This window comes from Macrotis lagotis, chromosome 3 (genome assembly GCF_037893015.1).
Source record: "Macrotis lagotis isolate mMagLag1 chromosome 3, bilby.v1.9.chrom.fasta, whole genome shotgun sequence".
In the NCBI taxonomy this organism is placed as follows: Eukaryota; Metazoa; Chordata; class Mammalia; order Peramelemorphia; family Peramelidae; genus Macrotis; species Macrotis lagotis.
In genome coordinates, this window is record NC_133660.1 from 270,825,292 (window position 1) to 270,845,560 (window position 20,269).

The 20,269-nt window shown below is 46.4% G+C and overlaps 1 protein-coding gene across 12 annotated transcripts in view; it reads right to left on the reverse strand.

Moving 5' to 3' along the window:
- The window catches only part of PHF21A (PHD finger protein 21A), a 200,538-nt gene that overhangs the window by 7,494 nt on the left and 172,775 nt on the right, over positions 1-20,269 (reverse strand). For 8 of the 12 annotated variants that reach the window (XM_074230533.1, XM_074230538.1, XM_074230539.1 and 5 more), the window contains 8 exons: positions 18,754-18,843; positions 17,334-17,627; positions 9,324-9,422; positions 8,873-8,924; positions 8,157-8,236; positions 7,755-7,815; positions 5,334-5,497; positions 2,888-3,043 (listed from right to left, as the gene is read on the reverse strand). In XM_074230533.1, coding sequence (XP_074086634.1) covers positions 2,888-3,043; positions 5,334-5,497; positions 7,755-7,815; positions 8,157-8,236; positions 8,873-8,924; positions 9,324-9,422; positions 17,334-17,627; positions 18,754-18,843 — 996 coding nt within the window. Of the gene's footprint in view, positions 1-2,887; positions 3,044-5,333; positions 5,498-5,563; positions 5,587-7,754; positions 7,816-8,156; positions 8,237-8,872; positions 8,925-9,323; positions 9,423-17,333; positions 17,628-18,753; positions 18,844-20,269 lie in introns of all 12 variants that reach the window. The other 4 variants (XM_074230544.1, XM_074230542.1, XM_074230543.1 and 1 more) reach the window with 3 other exon arrangements.

Here is a 20,269-nt window from a genome sequence, read left to right on the forward strand (position 1 = left end):
TGTAGGCAGGCACAGCTTCATGGAGACAGGGTCTTCTGGCCTGAATATTGTGGGTTCTGGCCCACCTTGTCTCTCTCTCACATGGCCAGACTCCCAGAGGCCTCAGTTCCTCCCTAGGAACGCACTGAGCTTCCACTGTTGATGGAGGTTTGGGAAAGGCAAGGGGGAGGGAGAAGCCCAGTCACTGTCCCACCAGCTCAGACAGACAGACAGACAGACAGAAAGCCAAAGTCCCTCTGGGCCTTCCAACAGTGCAGTGGACAGGTGGACCATGGGCCAAGACTCACTCCTCACTTCTCCTGCTCCTGAAATACCTTCACTCATGTTGACACACTGGGATGATGATGGCAATCAACATAAGTAGGTTTAACTGGAGCCTCCCCTAGACTTTCTGTGTAATTTTCAGTAAATGACCTAGGAAAAAACTCCTTATCTGATAAAAACTCTTGGGAAAATTGGAAAACAGTCTGGTAGAAATTGGGCTGAGTCCAACACTTTACACCACATTCCCCAATACATTCTAAATGGATATATGATCTTAAAGTTGAAGGTAATACTATACAACATTTGAAGAAAAACAGAATGTGTGCCTCTCATAGTTAAGGGTAGGCGATGTATCCATAACCAAACAAGGGATAGATACAATTACAAAAGACAAAATATTTAACTTTGATTACTTGAAACTGAAAAGCTTCTGCACAGACAAAACTAATGCACCTAGGATAAAAAGTGGTCCGATGGGTAAACAGCTCTGTATCAAATTTCTCTGAGAGGATTCTATATCCAGAATATATAAATGATTAACACACACACACACACACACACACACACACACACACACACGTATATATACACATATACCTATATACATACATACATTTAAATATGAGACTAGTAGCCATTCCCCAATAGACACATGATAAAAAGATATGAACAATCAGTTCTCAAAAGAATTGCAAAGTATTAAGATGAAAGAATGCTCCAAATCACTAATAATAAGAGAAATGAAGATCAAGATGGCCCAGAGGTTTCATATCATGCCCTACAAATTGGTAAAAATGACATAAAAAGGGCATCGATCAATGTTGGAGGGTTTGCAGACTGATAGGGACACCAATACATTATCGGTGGAGCTGTGAAATGGAACTGCCATTTTGGAAAGCAATTGGAATTATGTGAATGAATTGACTAAAATGTCCTCACTCCGTGAACCAGCGACTCTATTCCTGGGGCCTATACCCCAAGGAAGTCACAGAAATACAGAAAGTTCCCATATACTCCAAAATATTTACAGCAGCAATAGAGAGTTAAGAAAGGGAAACAAAGTAGATGTTCATCAATTGAGGAAATGGCTCAGCAAACTGTGGTAGATGAATGGAATACTGCTGTGTTGTAAGAAATGAAGAATGAGGAGAACACAGAGAAGCATGGAAAGATCTTTAAGAACTGATGCAGAAGGAAGTCAGCAGAGCCAAAAAACAACATACAGGGTAACTATGACAATGGAAATGGAAAGAATGACAAACTGAAGAAAATCAAAAGTAAATGTAATAAAATTATAAATGAGACCAAACAGGACTTGAATGAAGAGATATGAGAGGACACCCCCATCCTTGTCTTTGTGGAGGTAGGAGATCTAAAGATGTTGCAAATTGCATTTGTTTTCAAACATTTTCAATGTATTTATCAGTTGGATTGATTTTTTTTCCTCTCAAAAACATTATTTATTATATATGATGACAGATGCTTGGGTTCACCATGGTGATCTAACGAACAAGATTATCAATACCAATTTATTTTTGAAAAAGGCCAAAAATGTGAAAAATCTCTTTTTTAGGGTCAATCTAACCAAAACATTGACCAAAACAGTCCCGTGCTGAAAATAAACTATTTGGACAGTGAGAATTCACTTCAGAGACATGAAGAAGAGATGGGAGGAGAGGCTGGGCTCTCCCAGTCTTCATGACCATTTGGGTAAGGCTCTGGGCACATCCTGTGGATTTGTGTGGGCACCAGGTTACAAAAGATGTGTGTTCTCCAGCCAGGAATTCTGGGAGTTGAAACCCAGCCCTCCTGGGATGCTAAGAATTCATTCAGGCTTACTAGGGGCTTCAGCTGGGGAGAGCTGAGCTGTGCCATATTGCCGCTTCCTGAAGCTGGAGCCGGGGCAGTGGGGCAGTAGGGCAGTGAGGATGGCTGCTGCCACTTTCCCTAACAATTTGCTGGCCATTTCTTCGGGGGGGACTTGCTCCTAGTTGAAGCAGGACAAGGTCCAGGCACTAGGTTAAGACCGCTTGTGGAGTAAGTGTATCAGAGAGACCAGGATGGGGGCTGGGTGGGCTGATGACTAAGGGACAAAGGTATGGCTGGGTCAGCCGGGGCTGGCTCATTTAGTGGCAGCTGAAATCTCAATTACCAATTGGACACTCAGCAACCATCTCACGAAGAAGCCAGAAAAACTTGGAGGGTATGCTGTACTTAAATGTGAGGAGTAGGGGAAAGAGGACACCCCAGCTCCTGGGAGCAGTGTGTGCTGATGAATGTTGTTTTTGTGTGCTTGTGTGTGTGAGTGGGTGTGCACACTTGTGTGCATGCATGTTTTGTGTCTACAAGTATGGTCATGTTTGTGCATGAATTTGTGTACAACTGTGTTCATGTCTGTGTGCTCACATTTCATGTGTATATGAGCATGTGTTCACACCCGTGTGTACATGCATGCACATTCCTACATGTATGTGCATGGTACGTGTGCGTGTGTGTGCGTGCATGTGTGGAAGGGCTCCTTCCTTATTTATAAAAGGGGGCTCTCCTCCCTCCTCTCCAGAACAAGCTGCCTCCAGGCAGTCTGGTGCACAGAGCCTGTGCCTCCCCGCCCCTCACCCAGTACCTGGTCTTGACACTTGGGACAGATCCACATGCCCTTGGGAATCGTTTTCAGAGGCGGGTCCAGACAGTCCAGGTGATAGACGCGGGAACATGTGTCACACATTAACAGCTGCCCGCTTTTTCTGCAAACGCTGCAAAAATCTTCATGGATATCACCCTGAGAGATTGAGAGGAGGGGGTGAGAGAGGGCAGAAAGGTGAATTTTGACTTCTGAGATACAGCCTGGATGACTAAACACAACCCCCTGCTATGGGGAGTGATGAGTCTCCCCCCCCCCCCCCCCCCAAGGTGTGAGCTGGGAGCATAGGCCCTCCCAAGAAGTCCCAGGTTACATTTCCAAAGGGGATGCTCTCAACATTTTTTAGAGTTTTCCCTGAATCTCAAGCTCTAACATCACTTTTGGAGATGAGGGGTGGGGGTCCCTTCATCTCTATGGGTCTCTGAGGCCAAGTCATCCTGCTCTATCATCCTACAGATGAGTGGTCTGGGGCCTGGAGGGGCAGCCATGGCCAGTCATGGATGCCAGGGGGATCCCTAACCAAGAGGACACTGTTTATGGAGACCTCTGATGTCCTTCTCAAGGAAAGGCAAGTTTTCCATTCTTTCACCAGGTAGTCTGGTTACCCAGAACTGGGGAGTAAGCAGAGCTACAGGGAGTAAGCAGAGCTACAAAGTACAAGGGGGCAGATTTTAATCTTTATTACCAGGGAAAAGCTATCTCTGGGAAGTAAATAAGACACAACTCATTGAAAACCACAGCCAAGGCTGGGGTGATGAGCAACTCACAGCCCTGACTGTGTGTGATGGCAGTGGCTCCACCGACAAGGCCCTGTGGCCCGGGGAAGTTCTGTCATGGAAGTGGAGGCTCAAGTTTTCAATTAAGAAATACGGGAATGTGTGAGGTCCAACTAAGCTCAACTGCTTTGTGGAGTGGAGAACTGAAAAAAAAAAGTAAAACAGACTCCTCGGTCTCCTCACACCCTTCTGGGTGCACCTACGGAAGGAGTGCCGGCGTGAAGCCAGCATGAGGCCAGGGCCGGGGAGGCTTCAGCTCTGGGGGTCCACTGCTAACACCTGTTCTGAATCTAAAGGCAAGTCGGGAGAGGACTGAGCTATGACACCAGGAGGGAGTCCCTGTCCCAGTCACCCACCACTGGATCACTTATTGAAAGAATAGATAGGTCCCCAGGCCCCACATCTTTCTCTTTCTAAAACCAGGGTTGGTGGCATCAGGCTGAACCACGGGGTCCACTATCAGGCTTTAGTGAATGGGGCGGGGGGCTACTGATCCCCAGGAGCAGAGGTGTGGGGCTCCATGAAGGAGAAGACCATGTGGCTTCAAAGTTCTGGGCATGGCATAGAGGGGGCTCCAAGCCATGCATCTGGGCATTTCAGGAGAGCTTTCTTCCTCTCCAGTCTTCTAAGAAAAACAACATTTGCATTCTAGAAGGGCATCAGATCAAAGCTTGTGGTTCACACTCGGACCTTGGCAGGCTCAGTGGGGAGTCTTTCCAAGAATAATGTGCCCCTGAAAGGCTCATGAGAAGAAAGGCAGCAAAGGGGTCTTCAGAGAGATCTGCCACCAAGAAGTCTGTGAGTCCCTCTGGCAATGGCATCCTGTTGTGCCAGGGTCTGACGAAGCACCAGTCCAAAGGACAGAAGCAATGCAAGTTCGAGGTGGAATGGCTCCACATTGGGCTGGTCAGTGCCTGGACTCAGGTCACTCTGACTGGAGTCATCAGTTGATAAATGACCTTCTACAGTGGAGGGGCTTGCTGAGGTCTCTGCCTTCCAGAGAGGAGGAGGAGGAGGAGGTAAAACTCAGACTGGACACTCAGGGCTTAGTCCTCATCTTGTGACTCGGAGGATGCTGTGTGGACTGCCAGGGTTCTCTGAGAGGAGCCAAGGACCTGGGGGGGGTCCTCCTGTCATTGTTCCAAGTGGGGATCCCCTAGAAAGGCTTCAGTTCTCACTCTGGTGGACAGGAAGTGGGTCATCTGGAGCAAGAGCCTCCCTAGTGACTTGCTCCCCTCCACTCCACCACAAAGGAACTTTTGGGGAACAAAGGTTGATGCTGGATGACTGTTTCCAAAATGAAAGTGTAGGTGAGTTATGGAAATTCTAATGGTGCTCACTTACATAAGCCACATCTGCTTCTTTACTGGAAGTCATTTTAAAGCAAACAAGTCCAGTCACCCCCAAATCTAGGTCTGGGTGTCCTGGCTTCATTGTAAGATGCCTATTTACATGTCCAGTTCCATGGCTCCAGAGGAAACTCTTCTCTTGAGTCCAAATAGTACAAAGAAGGTTGTGGAACATTCTTGAGTCATCAAATGTTACCCCAAGGGGTCAGATCAGCTGAGTGGGCTGAGGAAGGAGGAAGTCCCTGAGAGCAGCTATCCCCAGTTTAAAGCTCTCAGAGAGAAAATGTTTTCCAGATTACTTACGTCTGTGGAGGCAGGGCTGGGCAGGGACACAGGCTGGACAGGTGCAGGGAAAGTGAATGTGGTCTCTGTCTTTTCATTTTCAGGGGAGTCAGGATGACTGCATGGGGGGGATGCTGGGGTCAGGGCTCCAAAGCCCAGCACAGTATTGTATTTTGGAGGACGACCTACATGCCGAGAGAAGGGAACAGGGAAGGGGGGAAGGGGAGAGAGGGGAAGATGATCTTACATACCTTTGGCCAGTGATCCTCATTGGCTAGCATGGAAAAGGAAGTGAGGGAGCAGACAGGAGGTTAGTACAACAGTCACAAAGAGAGGAAGAGAAGCTGAGACTTAAATGTCATTAGAAACATCGATGTGACTCTCCCAGTAGCAGCGCAGCCTCGGAGACCGAGGGAAGGTCCTCGGCTGTGCTAGCAGATCATTGCCAGAGGAAGCTCAGGACAAGGCCCTGAACTCCAATGGCCAATGATTTCAGGGGAGCAAATGCATGCTGCAATCCCAATGGGGAGCTCAAAGTTGGGGTGCCAGAGAGAGAACATCTGTTCTCTCCAATTTCTAATCCAACATCCATGGGTCTGGTCAACTTGGGGAATCTGTGCATACCCTCATTCTAAGGCTGACTACCCACCCAGGACCCCTCTGTCCTTCTTTGGTCCATAAAATGCTCATTCTGCATCTAAGCACGGGAAGAAGCAGCACAAAGTGACTTTCAAATCAATGCCCCTCTCCACTCATTAGCAGATCCAGGGAAAGATCTGTTGTAGGAGTACACCAATTAATCACTAAGAAGAGGTTTCTGGCTTATCAATGAAGCCATTTCAGTGGGTGAGTGACTGACCAGTGTTTCCATTTACGTGTTCTCCCCATGGAGGAGGATTAGATCACTGTCTAAAAAATGGGCTTTTTCCCAAGACCCTGGGGAGGCACCAAGACCTGCAGGTCACCGGCTGAGTGGTCTAAGCTCATGCTCCCACAAACAGCTCCAACCCCACTTGAATCATGTCATGCATGAGATGGGTCCCTCGCTCCTAGTGCCTCCCAGCTGTCAGAAGGACTTGAACCCTGGACCTTCTGACTAGTATAATAAATGTCATAAAAGGGGAAAAAAAAGACTTGTTCTTGACCAAGTCATGATGGCTCTTTGGGATCACTGGTCCTCTTTCCCTTCATTTTAGGTTCTCGACCACGGCCAGGAACAGAGGTCCCCACAACATCTCCCTGGATCTCTGAGCCAGACCTGTACTGACTGGGTCTTGAGTCCCCAGAGGGCTGAGCCCTGGTGCCAGGGATATGACTGAGGTAGCCAGCTGCTCTTTCTCTGCTCATCCCCTCACCTTTCTATTTTTTAATTGGTTCTTTTTTTCCCTCTCTCATTTCCAGGTCCAGGATCACTGTCTGTGGCTGGAAGTTCCTCTCCCTTTCCCTCTTTGACCTCAGTTCATTTTGACCCTCTTCTTCCATCATCAGTCTCCGCTTCTACTGCCTGCAGTGTCTTTAAACAACTTATTTCTTTATTGCCTACAGCCAATTTCCCCTTTTCTTCCCCAAAGGAGCTTCAGACTTTGCAGTTCCCATGCCTCATGGGCTGACTTCTAAAGAATTCTAGGCCATGGGATGCCACTGGTCCAACTAGGGGGCACAGTTGATCATGGCCTTTTCCTTCCCTCACTCACTGATTCTAAGATGGAGGGACCTCTTCCCTCCACCACTGCCACGCTCTCCCACTCTAGCTCCTCCCTGTTGGGTCTTCTGAAAAAAAGGAGAGAATCCTCTCTGAATGTGTGGATTTGGTGGGACCCAACTCAAACCAGAGTTGATGGCCCTTCCAGGCCTCCAGACATTTGGTGTCTGTGAATACTGGCAGAATTAGAAGGCTTGCCAGCTTCCTGGCCTCCTAGCCCTGGGATTCAGGGATGCAGTGTCACCCCTGGGAGGTCTCACAGATCTAAGAGCCCCACGTTAATGTTAACCCATCGGACCACCACAGAGAACTCCTTCTGCTCTTTTAGGGAGAGTTCTGCCTCTGTAGGTAGCAGGGAATGTCAAGAGGGAGGCTGGCAGTGAAAGAATTGGGATCCCTGGGGTTTGGGGAGTCCTGATTTGCTTGCCCTTTCCAGAAGTCTGTGGCATCAAATTCTCTGCCTCCTGGTGGCAGCAAGACCCAGACAGTAACAAGAGCCCCCCTCATGTGGTGCTGGGCACTCTGGCTCTGGGCAGAAAAGTAGCCCTGAAGCCCCTCCCTGCACAGCTTAGTCAAAACCCTGCTTGAGCCATCTTTTGGTGAACCAGAACAGTCTTAAAGAGAACTCTCCTAATCCTCCTCTTCCTATTCCTTAAAACCTTCTTCTCAGGAGGGGCAATGTGGGGTGTAAACACAGACAGAGGGGCAGTAGCAAGGGTGGGATGCTGAAAGACCCTCACCTCTCTTCCGGGTCCCAGGATGCATTGTGCTGTTCAGGTACGTGACTGCGCTCTTCTTACGCTTTGGGAACACAGAAAGGGAACTTAGCGGAGTTGCTAGGTCTTGAGCAAACACCCTCACAGGGTGAGCAAGTTGGAATAGGGTCTTGGAGCTTGTCAAGAAGCTACCTCTACAGGCCTTATCACCTTCAGCTCTCAGACCCACACCTCCCCCTATCCTCCATGACAGGGGGGCTGGACCATCGGATCAGAGTCCGCCTTGTACTGGGCAGGTCCCCAAGCACCCACACATCTATCCTGGGTCCATTCAGAGGGGAAACAACCAGAAGACCCCAATCACTGCCCTACAGAGAGGATGGAGCCCTGGCCCCTACAGCAGCAGAGAAGGTCAAGCCTGGATACCTCGGGCTCAAAGACAGCTCCACTGTACACAGGGTTGGCGGTGGTCCTCCTTTTCCTTTCTTGCCTCTTACTCTGGATTTCTAGGGAAGAGGAGAGGTCAGATCAAAAAGGACAGCTTTGGAGAGCATCCCGTTACACCAATGATGGGCTCAGACTTTTTTTTTTTAAGTTTTTACAAGGCAATGAATGGGGTTAAGTGACTTAAGTCACTCAGGTCACACAGCTAGGTAATTATTAAATGTCTAAGACCGGATTTGAACTCAGATCCTCCTGACTCCAGGGCCAGTGCACTATCCACTGTGCCACCTAACTGTCCCAGGCCTTGGCTTCCTAAAGACCACCTCAGATGGGGCCAGCAGGTCTAGGAAGACTGGTTCAGCCAAGGACTGAGCAGATGAGCCCTGCACTGGAGGGTGAGGGAGCCCATCCACCCCACATATGTGAAGGGCACATCTGTGGGCAGGTAAAGTCACACGGGCCATTAGAGGGGAACCAGGATGCCAGTCAAGAACATAAAGGAAATCCTCCCTGGCCAGAAATGACCAAGGTAGAAGTGCAGAGGAAGCTGGGCTCTGTTTCAAGATTCACTCCTTCATGGACCTGACATACTTAGGGCCAGTGCTACACAGGAAGAAAGCTTCCAAAGCAAAGGATCAGCTCGACCCGGGCATCCCTAATCTGGGCCCCAACCCAAGCACCCCCAACCTTTTACTTACCTTCTAGATGGTCATGTGTCACCAGCCCTAGAGATACCATGAAGGCAAGTTTCTGTGCCAAAGAAAGAAAAAAAACATACTTTAGGGTCAACACAGCCAAGTCAGGCTCCTGGCTAAGCCACAGGGAATAGGAGTCAAGGTCCCTCTGGTGGGGAGGGATCAGCCCTGAGGCCTCTCCCCAAATGAACAGGATTTACTGGACATGTTATAATGCCAGCCAAGGAACTCCAAATTCCCAGACTTAATCCTGGATATTCCCCAGGAAATGTAATGAGTGAAACAGAGAGAATGCCAGAGGGCAAGGGGTGTTCTCCGTGGGATACATGACCAACTGTGTTCAGCAAGAGGAAAGGAGGGCAATGCAGAGCCTGGAGGGCAAGCTTCCCCATCAGGTGAGGGCCAGGAGGGCTTAGACTCTGGGAGGGTGCAGTCTTTATTTTCTGACAAATACCTGTGGATTCTCTTCACGTTTTGGCTTAGGTGCGGCAGGTGGGGTGATGGTTCGACTTTCTGCCTGCTTCTCTTCTGTTTCCGTATGCGATTTAATGGTCTGGGAGAGGAAAATCAAAGGGAAAAGTTTAGATTTTTTTTTTCTTGAAAAGAAAAAGAACAAGCCCAGCATCTTTGCTGCCTCCCACGACAACAGGGATAGAAGTTCACCCAAATTGGTAGCATGTTAACCAAAGAGTGATTATTACAGGTTCTGCTTTAGCAAAAAAAAGAAAAAAAAAGCAAATTTCCAGGTAAAACATTATGCTGCACAATCAGCAAAAACACACAGAATTGCAGCAGCAACCTGAATGGTCAAAAAGTGCAATGAAAGTCCACATGTAATTGTAGGCCTCCAAGAGGCCGCCCTCCAATCTTTGGGGTTTTCAGGCTCAGGGGGCATTTCCTACTTCAAAGTTCAGCTTTGACATGCATCTGATCTGGAGGTGCAAGGAGACCCCCTCCAGCACCACCTGTTTCCAAACAACACCTCTTTCCAATATCCTGATGATGCCTTTGCCTTTCCCCTCCTGCAGTAGTAATTGAGCCAGGGGAATAATTCAGCTCAGGGAAGAGCTGAAGCAAACTCCTCTCTGGGATAAACCAACGGGACACTCATTGTGGGGTCTATAAGAGAGGTGTTTACACAGGTAAGGCATAAACAACGGGAGGAACAACAACAGCAGGAATAACTTTTAGAAATGCAAATGAGCACACCTAGGACTTGGAGTCAAAAGGCCGGAACCAGGTGAATGGAGCAAAGGATAAGAAGCCTGGGGCCAGGGGAGAAGGCAATAGTGTTGAGGAGGAGCTGCATGGAGATGGTGTAGAGAAGCTGGTGCTTCATTTAACAGAAGGATGGAGACAGGATGGAAGGAGTTCAGAGAGAGGCAACCAAACCCACCAACAGCCCATGGGACCGAGTTCCGAGGAAGATCAGAAGAGTAGCCTCTCTCATGAGTACCAGGCTACCTGAGGACTGAGGCATTACATCGAAAGGGTCTCACTGGGAGGAGGGGGAGGAATTCCTTAAAGAGCCTCTCTCGGGATACAGCAAGAAGGATTTGGGCAAATTTCATGGAGGTCCTGGGGAGCAGCTCTTCCCACTCTAAGAGAGGAAGCTACAACAGCTTTGCAGTTTGGATATTTAAACACAACTGGATCCTACTCTTGAGAAAGACCGACAGCAGAGATGCTTCAAGGGCATCTGGCTGCATCATCTCCCCTCCTCATCCAGGCTCACTTGCACAACACTGACCATTCCAGAGCTATCACGTCTCCTCAAAATAGGGAAGGCTTCCATCTATCAGGGGAGAGCAGCTAGTGCATACCATAACACCTATCTTCCATTTAATTGATGGACTCCCTAAATACCAAAAGCGTGTTTAAAAATATGGAAACATAAACATAAAGGTAATGTGACTTTTTCTTGCTTCAAGAATCTCCATGATACTGTTCTGAATAAAGCCAACTACAAATCACTTAAATAAACTGACTGCTATATCAACACCAGCATCATCTATTAATTTATTTATTCCTAATGGGAAACAGCAACTGATACACTTTTGAACTGTGCTGCTGGAAGGTTCTCTGGTTGGCTGAATGGCTGTCATCTGAAGACCAGTTTAGCCAAATTCTGACCACAATCTGACCACAACTTCAACCTCATTTCTCCATTTTTTCATTTTTTTTATTATTTTCTTATCCTGAACTTAACATACTCCAAAAAAAAAAAACCTTTTTTAAAGACTACTTGTGTCCAACCTGTGGCAGAGCCTTCTGAGCTCGCTTTTAGTCTGATCAGCCATAGTTGGACACACTGGACATGGACGAGACACAGTGATGTCATTTTGGTCCTCTCTGAGCCCAAAGGACACCAACCAACCATTCAAAGTAGAACACAAAATGGACTGAAAACAAAACTAGGAATCTCCATACCATACATTCTATAATTTGCTTTCAAAACTGTCCTGTTTCTCTAGGCTTTTAAAAAAAAATATCCTTTTGTTCTATGTACTTAAAAATGGTTCACCAGCATCACTATTTCTACCTCATCTCTCTTTTCCTCAACCTTCTCAACTAAAAGAAGAGAAAATTTCTCTTACAACATATGAGTGGGGTGACAAGCAACTTTGGCCTGTTTATCCTTTGGAGAATTTCCCAATCTTTTAAAGTTGTTTTCCTCTCCAGTATCATTTGTCTTTCCAGAACTGGTTTTTCTGGTTCACAGCCTAGAGTAGACCATGGATTCGCAAGGTTATGCCAGATGAGCACAAGACCTGATAGGGTCTACCAAGCTGGACAAGCTTTGATTGTGCATGTAACCAGTCTAGTTAAGGATGGAGAGGTGACTATAGAGATTTTTCCAGTCACAGGAATGGGGGGGGGGTATTTACTAAGTTATAGAAGGGGGTGAAACTTACAGTGATGGAGGAAATAGGCCCATTTATGAAATCAGAGGTCCCTGACCACATATCCCACAGCAGCTAAACACTGTGTGGATGCTCAATTAGCTTCCTCATGAAGAGCTATCTATGAAGTTTCAGGGGGTTGCAATCTGCATTGCTGGAGGTACAAAATCACAGACCCTTTACGTAGTATTATCAAGGAGGGTCAAACCAATTTTACATCTGTGTAGTTAGAAGCAGGACTGCTGATATTAATTTTGGTACAATTCCAGTTTTAGGAAGGAAGGTTCTAAAAACTAGAATTTACAAAGAGAAAGAGGGGATTTAGGACCACATTGGGAAATAATGCTATCTTATAATTACTCTCTCTTTTTTGGCAGGTGAGGCCATTGAAAATTTGACTGTGCAACAACTTGGCTATTTTTTCTGTAGTTATGTTGAATATTTTTTTTAGGTTTTTGCAAGGCAAATGGGGTTAAGTGGCTTGCCCAACACCACACAGCTAGGTAATTATTAAGTGTCTGAGACCAGATTTGAACCCAGGTACTCCTGACTCCAAGGCTGGTGCTTTATCCACTGCGCCACCTAGCCGCCCCATATGTTGAATATTTTCACAAAGCAGGTAACCTTTCACTGATCAATGATATTAGTAGGTTATGAAGTCATTGAATCAGTACCTTTTTTACAGATTGCCAAGAACTAGAATCACCCAGGGGACAACATAAAACAGTATATATAAAAATGAAAATGGAGCGAAGGAAGCCCTGGCCAGGAACAGAATGCCCATCTCTGAAGCTGTGGTAGAAGTAACATTGGACTGGGATTCAGGAGACTTGGGTTCTAGGCTTGGTTCTAGGTCCAACTCTAGATCTGCTCTGAGGCAGTTGGAGGAGATGACCAGGATGATTCCCCCTCACTCTGAGTTCCACATCTTCATATGAGTTGTTCCCATACACTTTATTTTCTAGTAAACTTTTTCATCACGGTCCCCAAATCTTTGCACCCTTCTCTTGTCCTGGTAGAGCACTTTGTCAACCACCAACAGCAGAGGTTGCTAGGTATGACTGGGAAAGACTAGAGCTTGTGCAAAGAAGGGGGGCCGTGATGAAGACCATCCATATGAAGTCAAAGGAGAGTGAGGATATGTTGCCTGAAGAAGGAAAGATCCAGAGTCTACATGGAGGTAGCTCCCCAGGGACTCCAGAATCCATCACCACCTACTAGGAGGGCGAACGCCAAGGGGGATTATGCTCTGTGTGATGTGCCTCCTTCCAACCGGCGAGATTCTGCCAGGACTCATTCCTTGAGGGTCAGCTTACACTCACTTCCTAATGTTCTCTTCATCCCTGAAAGACATGCCAATCCCTATTTTTCATTCCTATCTTCTCTCTTACTCCTATACTCTTCAAACATACTGCCCCCACAAGGTCTCACTCCAGATTCATCCCTCCCTCCCCACCTGTGGGGTGAATTTCCTCTTTTCTCACTTTTTCTTAAGTCATCTGAAGTCTGCTTTCTGATCTCATCATTCACCTGAAATTGTCCTGCCCAGAGTTACCAGTGATATGTCAGATTTAATGTTCTCTTCTCAGTCCTCATCTTTCTTGATCTCACCATCTCTCCCCTCTTCAACATTCTTTCTTTTCTGATATCTCATGAGACTGCTCTCTCCTACCTGTCAACTTGTTGCTTCTCAGTCTTCTTTGCTGCCTTGTCAACCAAATCGCCCATACTAACTGTGATTGTCCCCTACACCTCCAGGCTCTAAGCAGTTCTTTATGAACTAGTAATTTTATTAGTTGTGTTTTAATAAGGTAAATAATTTATACACTCTTGCAACTCTAAATACTACTCCAGTTAGCCTTGGATGATTTTAGTGTCTAACATACAAAGATATCTATTCTTTCTAATTATTTTCCCCAATTAATGGGCATTCGATTATTTATTCTTCAATGGTTTCCAGTGATGAAAATAAGGGTTCTCTCTTTCTCCCTATATCCTGTTCATCTGCCCTCTGGATTAGCTCCCATCAGTACCACTGCCATCCCTAAACAGATGAGTCCCAGATCAGCTAGCTATCCAGTCTGAGTCTTTCCTGAGCTCCAGGCCTGTAACACCAGCAGCCCTTTGGTCCTCCTCAGCTGCCTACCTGTGTTCACCACACATCTTGTTTTCTGACAAATGCTGCCATTTCTCCCACTATCCATCCCCTTAAAATAGGCCCTGGTCACCTCTCACTTGGACTACAGTGAGAGCCCCTATTCAGTCTCCCTGCCTCCAGGGAGGCTAACAAAGTGACTTCCTTAAAGTGTAGGCCTAACCAGGCCATTCTCCCCTTCCCTCTATGAGCTCCCCTTCCCTATTACCTCCAGGACCAAACATACACTCCACCTTCAGGCAGACTCCTTCCCACCTTCCCAGCCTCCTTCTCCATCATTAAGATCCAGCTACAGGGTACTTGTTTTTGCTCCTCTATCCACAGGCTGGAAAAGGCCTGTCTCTCCCCTCACGTCTTTCAAGGTTCATTTGAAGCATCCCATCTCCCCCCTCCCTTCTTTAGAAAGTCTTTCCCAGGCCTGCTACCTATTGCGACCTTCTTTCAGACAATCCCTTCCATCTAGTTCTCTCCCTCATTAGAATGGGGGATGGTAAGCACTGAATAAATGCATGATGATTGACCAACTGACCTTCAAAAGGAGCCCTCCTGACCTCTCTCCAATCCTTCCCTTCCCCTTCCATTTATAAACTATAAATTCTAGTAGAACATAAATTTCCTGATGGCGGGGTCCTTGAGTGGTGTATGGACTTGGAGGTGAGCAGAATCTTGGCGATTGTCAGGTCTGATCTTCTGAAGTTGTGGAGGTACTTAAGGCCAGCAGAGCAGAACGAGAATTCAGACCTTCCAATTCTACAGGAAGCTCACGGGTACAGAGAGCCATGGCTACACCCAAGGAGTCAACGCTTCTTGAACTGAAACGGTGAGGGCCACCCATCCCAGGCGCCCACGGCCAGGGTCCCTTCTGCCATTCTTTGGCCAGCTGGGGCATTTTTCAAAATCCAAGATTCACAAAAATGGCTGTTTGGAGTTGATTACAACAGAGCCTTCCTCACAACAACCCTGTGAGGTCAGTAGTCCAAAGGCTATTATTCCCAGTTTGCAGATGGGGAAGTATCCAGATTCACACAAGCTCCTGAAGTCTGATTTAACCCCAGGCTTTTTGTCTCTGAGTCCAATGGTCTTGGGACTACCTGATGCTGAACTGGATACCAGAGCATTCCATGAATGGATTCTGTTGCCATGGTCAGGTCTTTCTAAGTATAAACCTACTAAACCAGGAGGTAGGTAAAAAATAGAGTTGAGAGGATTTTCCCCATAGGAGAGTTAAAAAAAAACCCAATCTACTTTTACAAAAAAAAATTCTTTTACAAAAATTAGTTGGTACCTTTTTAATTGATGTCCTACCTGATGTCAAAAGTCTTAAACAAAAAACCTTCTAAAACTAACTTCAATCAGGTCTGAAAGCATACGGAGGTTCCCAGTATGTCTGCTCCATCCAGGCTCATTTAGTAATGTTAAGAAATAATATATTCTTAATATCTCTGTCCAAAGTCTGATCTGATCTGATTAAGAAATTTCATTAATCTTTAACCAGTAATTCCAAAACAAGGCCCTGCCTGTCAGCCTTTTTAACATTCTTATCAGCGGCCTAATCACTTTCTAAAAGGAGAGGCCCAAGGAGCTCAGGAAAGGAGCAGACTCCCTGAATGGGATTAAGAGCAATCATCTAACCAAAGGCAATTCACAGAAGCATCTCTTGAGTTCACCTCTGGTCAGGTTAAAGGGAGGATCTTTAGGAAGAGTGCAGAATTCTCCAGGATGCTCCCAAAGTTACTATTGTTCTGTTTAATGAATCAAAATTATCACCTAAATCTTGTCCTCCTGTTTAATTTGGATTATGGAATTTTGGCTTTTGTTTGGGAATACTATAAATTATAAGTGGAAATAGCTGTGTCAGAGAGATTTTCAAAAGCATGATGGTTCTTTGTCCGTTTGGGGTTTTTTCCCCCCACTTTAAGCCGAGATGCTTAAAATGATTTAATTAATGCATCTATCTTTGGTGATCAGTGCCAAAAACATAATACTGAGCATTTTTGCCACATAGGCATCACTAAAAGGTTAGGATTCAGAATGGGAAAAAAAATACAGCAGAAAAACTTTTTCCAAGAGAAACAAAAAAGTCATTGTTCCTTAGAAGTATCATTATCAGAAGGGAAGGGGAGAGGATAAACACAAAGAAAAAAAATCTGTTGTCTAAATTAATCCTTTATAAATGTTCTTCAAAGTACTGTATGTTTTATGAGTCATTTCTTGGGAATGGAAAGATGAAGTGTCTTGGATCCTAGGAGAATAGAATTCTGGTACTATGGGTCTCTACTCTACTCATTATTTTTCTTTCAAAAACCTTCAGGGGTTCTAGACTGCCTGCCAAATAAAAGTAGAAATTCTTTATCTTAAGATTTAAGGCCACTCACAACCTAGATCCAACCTACTATTTCCCTTCAGGTCCTGTTCCAGTCCAACAGAGCTCATTTCTGCCCCTAGTCTTGTCCTGTTTTCTGGATCAGACCCTCTGCTCTCTATGTTGAGTCCCCTTCTTAACCTAAAGACCCAACCCCCAAGGCTAGAACCTTTCCTCCTGAAGCCTTCCCCTCTACACACTTGAGTGTCACGATGATACTACCCTCCTTAAATCTCCCAGCACTCTGCCCAGGCCTCTGGCAGGAGGCATGAATCTCATTCTTTCTTGTATTGATAGCCAGGCCTGGGTGCCCTTCTGTCAGATTACAAACTCACCAACAAGAGGTTCTCTATCATGCCTGTCCCCATCCTCCATCGCAGCCCCCTACACACTAGGATAGATGCTAAGAATTGATGAAGATGATCCTGGCTGCTTCAGCAGCATGTCTGGCAAGCCAGGCCCTGGGACAGAATATTTCCAAAGGCTCCAGGGAGGAGGGAAAAGGCCTGTTGGTCATCACTATCTGGTTGAGCTCTGAGATCAAATATACTTCCAAACAATCCTCCTTTTCTGGGAAAAGCTTCCTCCTACCCCCATTACTGTTTTTGGAGAAAGGTGGGACAAAGATGACCTGTCCTAAATCTATCCTGTCTTGCTCCTCCTGGGAGGAAAGGCTTTTTCCTTGAGATGCTCCAGCCTCATTTCCTTCTGAGCGAGAACCCAAACCAGAAAGCACAAATGAAGACCAGCCTTCAACAGAAGGGCTAAAGAGATCTCTAACCTCAGGGGTGAAAAGGACTTTGCCAGATTCTTTTTAGAGGCTTGTGCTTGCCCCTCTTCATCTCTTCTTACCTAAAACCACCAGATCAGAGCTGGCTGGGGAGTTCTTGTTTTCTGATCTGTCTGAAATGACTGGGGCCCCCCGTCTCTGCCCCTGCACCCTGAGTGAGGGCAGCAGCAGCAGCACACTCAGGGGGCTTCCTTGGAGAACTCTCCCACAGGAAGCCTGCCAAGCAGGCCTGGAGGCTGGCAGGATGCTGGTACCTGTTTCTCAAGGCTCGGCTTGCTGAGCTGCACAGTCTGAGGCCCGGCCAGGCGGGCCCCGGGAGCGGCGATCACAATGCTGGTGAGCTGGGCCATGGGGAAGGTCTTGGCGATGGTTGCCGTCTGCCCGTTCACAACACGCACGGGGTGAATGGAGTTCTGGGATGTGGGGAGGGAGGTAGGGGTGAATTTGGTCAGCATCACAGGTCTCTGGATGAGCTGAGGGGCTGCCAGCATGGGAGGGGGTGCCGGCGCGATGGGGATGTTGTTCTGGGCCACTGGCTTGGGTCGGACCTGCAGGGAAATGAAGAAAAGACAACCCTGACTCATTGTCTTCTCATTCAAACATGAGTTGGGTAAATGAACTAAAGTACCATGCACAGGCTCATCACATCCCATTGGATGTGAATGCCCTCTGAGACAGCACCTTGAGAGAGGCTTCTGGCTCTGACAGAATCTTTTGAGGCCATCATGGGCCCCGGGCACAACCCATGTCTGCACCCAGGGCTCAGGAGCCCTCCTCATCACATTTTTCTCTCTTTACACAGAGTTGGTCACAGTCCTGACTCCCCCATATTTCTGGCCTCTGATTTTCTGGTTTTCACCTGTCATCCCCTTCACTGTGACCTAGAAAAGGTTCTAGACTAACATCCACTAATGAGGTCCTCGATGGGAATTTCTTTCTGGCCTTCCCAGCGAGTCAACCTCAAAGAGGATTAACTGTGCCAAAACTGGGTGCAGATCACTGTCTGAGAACTGCAAGGACCCCTAAGGCTCCCTCCCAGCTGTTACAACTTGTGTCAAGGTCAATGACCCTTTGGAAAAGCACAAAACCCTAAGAATATATTTCCACAGTCCTCAGCACTCTATCAGTAGATGTTGGACAGATCTTAACTCCCCCTATACAGAGGAGAAGCATGGGACTTGGATGAAGCTGTCCAGGGCGACCCAGCAAGACCCTGAACTTGGTCTTGGTCAAGGCTCCATGTTCTGAGCTCGAGGTCAATGACGGCGCTCTGCTCCCTGAATCTGGAGGGCAGAGATCAACAGTCCTCTGCTGGGGAAGTTGGCTTCTGCTTCTTTCTTTAATCTGTATGTTGTGAGCAGACAGCCACAGGTTCTTAAGAAATACAGGGGCAAAAACAAGCTCTCTGTAAATCAGTTTGTCTCTCCATTGCTAACTGGAGGGATCTGGCCAGATCATTCCAGTATTCCCCATAGTGATAAGAGATGCTTCCAATTTTGTCAAGTCGTCTGACATTCTGTCTGGTGTTCCCTGACCCCAGTTCTAAGACTGTCTCAGCCTATTCTTGCTAAGTGCCAACAATATGTCCTTCCAGAATTATATATAAATATGAGTTGAAGAGAGCAGCTCCTGGTTAGCCTTGCCCTTCCCTGGGCTTGTCTTCAGCCCACTTACCTGGGGGAGAAAGTTAGGGCGAGGAGTGAGTCTGGGAGGAGGGATAAACTGTGGAACTTTGATGGGCTGAGGAGGTGTTGCTTGAACCTGCTAAGCAAATATAAAAAAGACAGTTAAACTGGGGGAGAAGGTTTGGTTGCAGGACACTAAGCCCCATCAGAGTCTTTTCAGGCTCATTTCTCTTTGGAAATCAGCTTCTCCCCCTGCCAACCCCCTGCCTCTGGCATTCATTGTGATGCATTTTTTTTACCCTCCCATTCTTCTCTGAACCCCATTTCTGTTTCATCACACACCTAATTGTAGAACATAGCTGGCTCAGCAAGCTTAACCAATTTCCTTTGAAATTCTTCAACACTTGCACTTATGTATTTAAAAAAATCAAAATTGGCTCTACAACACAGGGAAGTTTTGTCAAGTTGGCTGGCCAGCCAAATGGCTCTTCACCTAACAGAAGGGTCCTTATCTGAACAGGTTTAAAATTGTAGGAATAATGAATGGGCTTGTGGCCAAGGTATAGAGTGTACCTAACAAGGACTAGTAAGAATGTCTTTGCCTGGAATTTTGCAAATCTAATAAAAAAGGCTTTAAATTGAAAAGGAATAGATAGAGAGAAAACTGCCCAAATCCATCCACTAAGTTAGATGCCATAAAGAGTATCTCTAGAATGGGAGGGAAGAATAGCATTAGAAATACCAGAATTAAAAGGAGAAAAAACTTTTAAAAAGAGGTGAGTCACCTTTGTATCCATATACAAAGATAGTGTTAATAAGCATTGAGATTTAGAAAGCCTACTACAAAGAAGAAAATTTGACTTTCTGTTTATTTTGGAAGAGACTCGGAAGAAAGACATCTAGGGCTGAAATGTGAATCTAAAATATGATACCTTATTCAACAAAAATAATTTGGTAAAGGGTTGGGGGGGGAGAGGAGGAGCTATACAGAAATGGAAACAAAGCTGATGATTGTCTCTAGGGAAATGACTCAACAGACTCAAATATGACTAGAATGAAATGGTACTGCAACAAAAGAAACTTGGAGGAGAAAGAATACAGAAAAGTCCACAAATCTTAAATGCTCAGAAGGGTAAAAATTAGTGTCTGTCCTCATGGGGCTCACAATCTAATGGGGAAGCAATGTGCAAACAACTATGGGCGAACATAACAGAGAAAGGCTAAACTGGAGCAATCAGGAAGGAGGACAGGGAAAGGTTTGATAGTTTGAAAGGTTTGAGGCAGAGATGAGGAGGGAGCATCTTCAAGGCCTGGGAGACAGCCAGGGAAAAGACTCAGAATCAGGAGACCAGAGTGTCTTTTGTTTTCTTGTTTTTTTGTTGCTGTTGTTTTTGCAAGGCAATGGGGTTAAGTGACTTGCCCAAGGTCACACAGATAATTATTAAGTGTCTGAGGTCGAATTTGAACTCAGGTCTTCCTGACTCCAGGGCCGGTGCTCTATCCACTGCACCACTTAGCAACCCCGACCAGAGTGTCTTGTGAGAGAACAAGGCAGGAGGCTGGTG